This window comes from Rhincodon typus, chromosome 2 (genome assembly GCF_021869965.1).
Source record: "Rhincodon typus isolate 14 chromosome 2, sRhiTyp1.1, whole genome shotgun sequence".
NCBI classification, from domain to species: domain Eukaryota; kingdom Metazoa; phylum Chordata; class Chondrichthyes; order Orectolobiformes; family Rhincodontidae; genus Rhincodon; species Rhincodon typus.
This window is the reverse complement of record NC_063333.1, coordinates 107,059,881-107,069,367: the sequence shown is the minus strand read 5'-3', so window position 1 is coordinate 107,069,367 and position 9,487 is coordinate 107,059,881. Positions and strand designations below refer to the sequence as shown.

Here is a 9,487-nt window from a genome sequence, read left to right as displayed (position 1 = left end):
AACCAAAAAAGAATCCCCCTCGTCCTCACGTACCACCCCACCAACCTCCGGATCCAACGCATCATCCTCCGACACTTCCGCCATCTGCAATCCGACCCCACCACCAAAGACATCTTTCCCTCCCCACCCTTATCTGCTTTCCGGAGGGACCACTCTCTCCGTGACTCCCTTGTCCGCTCCACACTCCCCTCCAGCTCCACCACACCCGGCACTTTTCCCTGCAACCGCAGGAAGTGCTACACCTGCCCCCATACCTCCTCCCTCACCCCCATCCCAGGCCCCAAGAAGACTTTCCACATCAAGCAGATGTTCACCTGCACATCTGCCAATGTGGTATACTGCATCCGCTGTACCCGGTGTGGCTTCCTCTACATCGGGGAAACCAAGCAGAGGCTCGGGGACCGCTTTGCAGAACACCTACGCTCAGTTCGCAATAAACAACTGCACCTCCCAGTGGCAAACCATTTCAACTCCCCCTCCCATTCCTCAGACGACATGTCCATCCTGGGCCTCCTCCAGTGCCACAGCGATGCCACCCGAAGGTTGCAGGAACAGCAACTCATATTCCGCTTGGGAACCCTGCAGCCCAATGGTATCAATGTGGATTTCACAAGCTTCAAAATCTCCCCTCCCCCTACCACATCCCAAAACCAGCCCAGCTCGTCCCCGCCTCCCTAACCTGTTCTTCCTCCCACCTATCCCCTCCACCCACCTCAAGACGCACCTCCATCTCCTCCCGACTAACCTCATCCCGCCCCTTTGACCTGTCCGTTCTCCCTGGACTGACCTATCCCCTCCCTAACTCCCCACCTACACTCACCTTTACTGGCCCATCCCCGCCTCTTCGACCTGTTTGTTTCCTCTCCACCTATCCTCTCCTCTATCCATCTTCTTTCCGCCTCCCACTCTCTCCCTATTTATTTCAGAACCCCCTTCCCCTCCCCCTTTTCTGATGAAGGGTCGAGGCCCGAAACGTCAGCCTTTCTGCTCCTATGATGCTGCTTGGCCTGCTGTGTTCATCCAGCCCTGCACCTTGTTGTCTCTTTATTTCAAGGGGATTGGAGTTTAAGAGTAGGGAAGTTTTACTACAACTGTACAAGTTGCTGGTGAGATCACATCAAGAGTATCGAAAGCAGTTCAGAGAAGGTTCACCAGGATGGTCCTTTTTATGGAGGGGATTGTCTTAGGAGCCAAAGTTAAACAGGTTGGAACTCTACTCACTGGAGGTTTGTTTATAAGAATGAGAGGTGATTTCTTTGAAACTAACAAGAATCGTAAAGGGTTCTTCAGGGTAAAGCTGAAAAGTTTGTTGCCTCTCATGGAAGAATCTAGGTGCACAGGGCATAGCCTCAGAATTAAGTGGTAATTTAAGACTGAAATGAGAAGGAATTTCTTTTTGCAGAGAGTTTGAAGTTTACAGAACTCCTTGCACAGAGAGCTGTGGGGGCAGTTAATGCATATATTTAAAGGAGGAGATAGACAGATTCTTAATCAGTACAGGAATCAAGAGTTACAAGGAAAATGCAGGAAAGTAGACGAGGAATGCTGGCTCAACCATGATTTTACTGAATGGCGAACCGGCTCAAAAGGGCCAAATGGCCTACTCCTGTTCCGATTTTATATGGTGTTACAAAGGAATCAGAGGACCTTGAGAGAATATCGAAATCAATTCCATCCCACAGGCAATGAGAAGTTACAAAATCAAATTATCAAGGAATAATCCTGTTACATAGTCAAAAATAAAAGGAAAGTTTGAGTAGGGATAAGGTTACTGAATTATAAACAAGAAGCTCATAGGTCGGGCAGAAGTGTGGAAAAATTACTTTGTTTCAGTTTTTACTGAAACATGTTACGAAATATATTTCACTTGATGACCTTGAAATGAATATAGTTGGGACTGAAAGAAAGTATGTAATTGACAAACTAGTAAAACTAAAAGAGGATAAAGTTCTGGGTCTGGATGGTATGCAGCAATACACACTCAACCAAACAATGGACGAGCTAGCACAACCACTAAGCAAAAGATCACTGCAAGGGGAAATACTGCCAAACAAACAATGAGTGAACAACTGATGTTGCTTCATTTGGAAAAAATACAGACCAATATTTGATAGAAAGAACATTGATACTTATGCTTAAAAAGTGATCAAAGAACAAAACAACAGAAGAAAACAGATGGTCAACTTGAATTCAGAAAGATAAAGTCACGCTTAACTAACCTTAGAATTATTTGAAGAGGTAACTGAAACAGCAATTCAGTTGATAGCATATACTTACATCTTCAAAAGGCCTTTGATAAAGTATGGCAGGATTAGGTCCAAAGTTGGGGCTTGTGAAGTCAAGGACAGGTTGTTGAACAGACAGCAAATTAGCTAAGAAGGGCTAGAAAGCTGAGAATAGCGTAAAAGTTAGCTAATCTGATTGGAGTAAGACAGAAAATAGTGCTCACAAGGATCAGTACTGGGACTATGGTTATATAAAACTTCAATATTTTCTAAAAACTAACAATATCAACATTTAGACATGTAACAAAATTAAGGGGACAGAGTTAATTGGACAAAAATGCACTAGAAGGCGGCTTTCAGAGTGAGCAGTTAAGTGGGAAGTGAATTTTAGGTAAATGTGAGGTGATGCACTTTGGCAGGAATAAAAATCATCAACTACACAAAAAAAAACCTGAATGGTCAAAAAAACCAAAGACACACTGGCTAACAAATTATTAGAAGCAAGACTGCAGATCAGCTAAGCAATTAGAAACGCTAACAAAGACCTGAGGTTATTTTCCAGAATTACAGATTGCAAAGTTAGGGAAGTTATGTTAGGTGCTCAAGTGACACTTTGAGAACTATGCACATTGAAAGCAATACCATGGGAAAGGACATTTAAGCATAGAAGAAAGTGTAAACAAGGACTTTTAATCAGAATTGAGAGATAACAGCATTTTGCTTTAGACAAGAAAAGGCACAGAGGTGACCTGATACAGATGTTTAAAATTACAAGTGGCAAGACAAGTATATTTGGAGAGAGTGGCCCAGATTTTCAGGTTAAAAATAACAGTGAGGTTATCTTTAAAGATTAATCAGGCATCTGCAGTTAAAACACATATCAGGAAGTTGCTGTCCGAGTTGCCTTGTTCCTCAAAACTTTTCTACACAAGGGTACAGTCAAAAAGAAACTTGGCATTCAAATAGAACATAGGCATGGTGTTTTTGTATTAAGACCACAGGCATCAGGGCAGAAGTCGGCCATTCAACCTATTGAGTCTGCCCCTCCATTCAATGAGATAATGGTTGACCTGATAACCCATAGCCCTTGGGATTCCTATGCTGATTAAAAACATCTCAGCTTTAACTATACATAAATGATCCAACCTCAACAACCCCCTGCAGTAAAGAATTCCAGATTCACAACTCTCAGAAGAAATTTCTCATCTGTATCTTAATTGTGCAATAAAAATCAAAAGAATTGCGGATGCTGTAAATCAGTTACAGAAATAGAAATTGCTGGAAAAGCTCAGCAGGTCTGGCAGCATATGTGGAGAGAAATCAGAGTTAACGTTTCAGGTCAAGTAACTTTTCCACAGTTTTGTCTCTTCAACATGCAATGTGAGAGAATACCCTCTGGTCCTAGACTCTTTCACAAAGGGAAAACAACCTTTCCACATGTACAGTGTTAAGTCTCCCAAGAATCTTGTATGTTTCACTAAGGTTGCCTCACATTCTTCTTTATTCCAATGAGTACTGGGCCAATCTACTCAACGTCTCCTCATAAGCAAGTCTCACCGTACCTGGTATCAATCAAATGAACGTTCAAGACCATCTCTCCAATGCCTGTATATTTTTCCTTGGAAAAGGGGCCCAAAATTGTTCACAGTATTTCAGCTGTGGTCTGATTACTGTTTTGAATAGTTTTAGCAAAACCTCCGTACTTTTACACTTCATTCCCTTTGAAAAAGAAGCCGACATTCCATTTGTCTTCCCCGCTGAGCTTAGATGCTAGCTGTTTTGTGATTCATGCAGGAGAACTCCCAAATCCCTTTGTTTCGTAGCTTTCTGCAGTCTTTCTCCATTTCAATAATATTTCGCTCCTCCATTCTTCCTGCCAAAGTCCATACCTCACATTTTCCCACGATATATTCCATTATGTCATAGATTCATCAGTAAAATTTAGGGCTCATCTATTCCAGTGCACTAAATTTTTAAAGACACAATTAATCTTGATCATTGTCAAGAAGCTGGCTGTACTAAAAATTAATTTTTTATGTTTGTGGATCTCATTCTAGATGAGAAAAAGATTTTCTAAAAAGCTGAAATGAAATTGGAGGAGACTTGTTTGGAATTAGGGGTGGCACGGTGGCTCACTGGTTAGCATTGCAGCCTTACAACACCAGGGACCAGATGCAATTCCACCCTCGGGCGACTGTCTGTGTGGAATTTGCACATCCTCCGCATGTCTGCGTGGGTTTCCGCCGGGTGCTCCAGTTTCCTCCCACAGTCCAAAGATGTGCAGGTTAGGTAGATCGGCCATGCTAAATTGCCTAGTGTCTAGGGGTGTGTAAATTAGATGGATTAGCCAAGGGAAATGCAGGGTTACAGAGAAAGGGAAGGGGGTTGGGGATGGATCTGGGTGGGATACTCTTGGGATGCGGTCGGGGGAGGGGAGATTTTGAAGCCAGGCCCCAAGAAGACTTTCCACATCAAGCAGATGTTCACCTGCACATCTGCCAATGTGGTATACTGCATCCGCTGTACACACTGTGGCCTCCTCTACATCAGGGAAACCAAGCGGAGGCTCGGGGACCGCTTTGCAGAACACCTACGCTCGGTTCGCAATAAACAACTGCACCTCCCAGTCGCGAACCATTTCAACTCCCCCTCCCATTCCTCAGACGACATGTCCATCCTGGGCCTCCTGCAGTGCCACAACGATGCCACCCGAAGGTTGCAGGAACAGCAACTCATATTCCGCTTGGGAACCCTGCAGCCCAATGGTATCAACGTGGATTTCACAAGCTTCAAAATCTCCCCTCCCCCTACCGCATCCCAAAACCAGTCCAGCTCATCCCCGCCTCCCTAACCTGTTCTTCCTCCCACCTATCCCCTCCTCCCACCTCAAGCCACACCCCCATTTCCTACCTACTAACCTCATCCAGCCCCCTTGACCTGTCCGTCCTCCCTGGACTGACCTATCTCCTCCCTAACTCCCCACCTACACTCACCCTTACTGGCTCCATCCCTGCCTCTTCGACCTGTCTGTCTCCTCTCCACCTATCCTCTCCTCTATCCATCTTCTATCCACCTCCCCCTCTCTCCCTATTTATTTCAGAACCCCCTTCCCTTCCCCCATTTCTGATGAAGGGTCCAGGCCCAAAACGTCAGCCTTCCTGCTCCTATGATGCTGCTTGGCCTGCTGTGTTCATCCAGCCCTGCACCTTGTTATCTCGGATTCTCCAGCATCTGCAGTTCCTACTGTCTTTGAATCCATGCTACTGGCATCACTCTGTAAACACTAGCCATCCAGCCAACTGAACTAACCGACCCCGAAGGATCTCTATGAGCACCCATATAATGAACAAAAAAATGAAATTGCACATTTTAAAATTTCACATTAAATGGAACTACATTGTTCTACTATGCAATGCAGTTTGTTTCACGAGAAGTGATGGCAATTTGCATTGAGAATTTGCAAAATTCATTAAGGGGAAAATGATAGACAATGGAAAGGAAGCTTAGCCCAGCAGAAGCTGGAAACCCAGGACTCTCATCCACCAGGGAGGTGGAGGCGTGTGCAATAAGGCAATGCATTTTACAAGTGTCTAAATTCAAATTGTCGGAGCAATATAGAACAATTTTTTCATAATTTAAATTTGATATCAGAATTTAATCAACCGTATATTTAGTTTTTTTTGAAGAAAAGAACATTTCACTTATTCAAGTGAAAGTCAGCAAAAACTTTAATCAATGAAGATTAATCTCAACTATTGTGCTACTTCTGTTTCTCCAGGAAGGGTCAAATGTGTATAAGGCTTTCCTATCATACATTTCAAGAACACTAAATTTGTTCAGAGCATTTAGTCAACATAGTTCTACAGATGCAGTCCAACAAATCTAGTTTACGATAAGTCCAAAAACACAATATTAGAAACACTTCACTTCTCACAAGGCTTTAGTGCATGTGCACTGTATATCCTAAAATCAGTAAGCAGGAAGACCTGTATAACATTTCAGTACAGTCAGAGTTAAACTGCAAGAATTAGGAATATTCAGGTAAAACAAATAATGGCAAATTTAGGTTATCTGAACCAGAAAACAACAAAACCAGAGTCTGAGTTCCGAAAGTATCACAGTTCAAATGCAAGACTACACAGTTTCTGGGGTAGACTGTGCATTTCTGCAGATATGAACTGGGTACAATATTATTAGGTTCAAAGATAGCCCTCAAAAAGATTGAACAGTTTAAGTAAAAATAAAACAGCCTTTTTGTCTAAATTATGAGTCTCTAAGTTTAATGGAAACAAGGAATTTCAACAGAAGCCAGATAATTCTTCAGGCTACTTAACTTTTTCAAATCTGATTCTCTTTTTCAGAACATTAACCTTGACAGAGCGTACAAATCAGACTCAAAGATGTTCAAATGTCAGATCCATGATTACAATGGTGTATTTTTAACACTTTTTATATCCTCAAACATAGCAAGTTCTGGAAGATTCAACATATTTCAACAGTAAAATGAGCTTAAGCAACATTCATCCAATGTTCACCCAATTTGTTTTTCAGTTTTATGAAACGTTTTATTTAGGGCCATTCACAGCTGAGAACTTCACGACCCAAGTACAGACAAGAGAAAATTACCTTCCACTTCTACAAACATTATTCAAAAATAATCAGCCTTTTCAACTTTTACATAAGTAAGAAATAGAAGATTCCTTCGCTTTCTTCCAAAAATGATAACAATTGCTAATGGACTCAAGAACCCAATGGATAACACAATTAACCCAAAGTAAAGCTAATAGTAATTTTGAACAATGATAAACAAAAGCCAAAAATGTGTTTGCTCATCCATTTTCATTGTTACCCAGCAAAATTTCCAAACAGAAACACATCAATAGCTGCTCAAAATCTTCTGCAAGTTAGGCTTGCGGCTGGACAAGAAACCGTGCAGATTCAACTAGAAGGGTCAGTGATTCAGATCAGTCCTAAAATAACGGCATTACTAGTTGACGTTTAAATTATTCCCACACTAAAAAAAATTCTTAAAAACAAAACATAAAAAAAGAATAACAACTACTAGTTAGACTGAAGTGCGCTGCACCTCCCACTACAATCTTAAAATCCACACTGACCTCTAACTTTTGAAAATGTTTCATTTTGTCACAATTCCCACTTTGTAAAGAGACTGACTCCTTGATCATCATCTTGCTTCTCGGACCACTCCATACATGCCTTTCTCCTCACCTCCCAGATGTGTACACAACGTCAGCAGTTTCTACAAAAAGTTCTTACATTCAACACAAAATGATGATTTTAAAGAATCTATGCTCCCTTTCTGGGACAAGAACCAAATAGCCCTTGTGTAATGCTCTTCTCCTTCCAGAAATTTCCTGACCTGTTGTGTATGTCCAATATCTTTTTTTAATATTTCTGATTTTTAACAATCACAGTATTCTTTAACCTACAATTCTCATTGTCCTGCTCTTGCCCTACTGTACTTCTCGTCTCCATTCCACATTTGAAATCAGTGGTCTAAGTTTCTTCGCGGAAATCATGAGACTCTTCATCATCCATCTTTACACATTTTCAATAATCCATCTTGTCTTCCTTCAAATCTTCATTTTACACCATATTATTCAGAGCTTGTTTTATACCCCCTTTATCTCCCCATTCCACCATTTATTTGTGTTCTTTTCTCCATCAATCCTCCTCCTGTTCTCACTTCAAAATTATATTTCTATTTCACCGCACTCTGTCTTCCATTAGTTTGTCACTTCTCTCACTCCAATTTAGACTTGGTCCCTCCAAGTATCCAATTCTTCATCTTCCATCACTCAGCTATATGTGAAATCTCTTTCAATGCATTAGCCACTTTAGTACTGAACCTCAGAAGTCAAAATATCACAGTTTCAATTCTCTGTGGCTCTCTCAAGCCAGCTTTTGGAATTGGTTAGAAAATCTGGGCTAGTGAGGTCAATATAAAAATCAACCCATCACGATAGAGAGACCTGCTGAAAATTGAGTATGCGACTATCTGATCAGAATCATTGGGTTGGTGCTTGTTGATACCACCTGGAGTTTCATATGATCGTTAGCCACGAAAGATGAATTCCAAAGTTATCCCAACTCATGAACTCTCTTGCATCCCTCTCTACCACTCGCCCCCTCTCCTCCACCTTAACAGGCTGATGTCCCCTCCATTTCTTATATTCCCATCCGTGTACATTCAAGTTTCCCATTCTCCTTTACCTACTCTGTCCATTTCAATTGTTTTCTTTATTCCGCGACTACTTCTGTCTATTCAATTCTTCCATACTTTCCACGCCATCCCCCGCCCCCATCACCGTGGGCATCTTCGTCATTCTTTCAATGTAGCCTCCGATTCCCTTTTCGCTACCAGTTCTCCGCTCCTTCCCCACCCCTCTAATGTTTCTTCCTAATCTCTTCCATTTCCTCGTATAGCTTTCATTTCCCAAATTTTCCCCAATCCCTTTTCGTGCTGCCTGTGCCACATTATGCGTGCGGGTGTGGGCCCGGACTCCGGGCCCAGCCCAACCCCGGGCTCCCGGGAGCCAGGCTGCAGTCCCGCGTCTCCCATTTACTCACCAGATCGGAAAAACGCGGCGATGTCGGCGTCCCCGGCCGGGTCCTCCGCCCCCTCTGCAGAGCTCATGTCCGCGGCAGTGGCCTCCTCCCTCAGACTGTCCGGTTACAATCCTCCAGCAGAGCGGAGATGCGGATCCTAATCCTGACTGGCAACCACCAAGCGGAGGAAGGGAGGGAGCGAGCAGCAAAATGCTGCCACCTCTACCAGCTCTCCTCCATCTTGGAGCCGTGAATCACCGTCCGGAAAACATCGACAAACCTCGGCAACTTCCGGAATTCCAGCCATCCCAAGGTCACTGCTTCAACAGCCGGATGGAGCCGACAAGCATTAGCGGCAATCCTAAAACAGCACCCACCACGCAATGTGCAAATCCCAAGATGCGCCAAGAGATAGAGATACAAACATAAACAGTTATATGAATTGATCCTTATGCATATGTAGGGAGATACGAATTTCAGGTGGAAGGCATACACCGAGGCAAGAAGAGGTTAAAATTCTCGAATGCAATACAGCACATGATCAGTGAGCAAAGATATAGTATAAGCGCATTGAGAGCATTCGACAGAAATCGAAATTCCTCGAATTCGAAAACACTCACAATAAGTAAAGTCACAACTACGGAAATATAAATATGAACACATAATGTATGAACTGTTGTATTGCAACAGAA

The 9,487-nt window shown here is 42.8% G+C and overlaps 1 protein-coding gene across 1 annotated transcript in view; it reads right to left on the bottom strand.

The window, feature by feature from the left end:
• Positions 1–8,883, bottom strand: part of LOC125485549 (triple functional domain protein-like) — a 32,401-nt gene extending 23,518 nt beyond the window's left edge. Inside the window, exon 1 of the mRNA XM_048608694.1 lies at positions 8,817–8,883. Within this exon, the coding sequence (XP_048464651.1) occupies positions 8,817–8,883 (67 nt within the window). The remainder of the gene's footprint in view (positions 1–8,816) is intronic.
• Between the last annotated feature and the right edge of the window lie 604 nt (positions 8,884–9,487).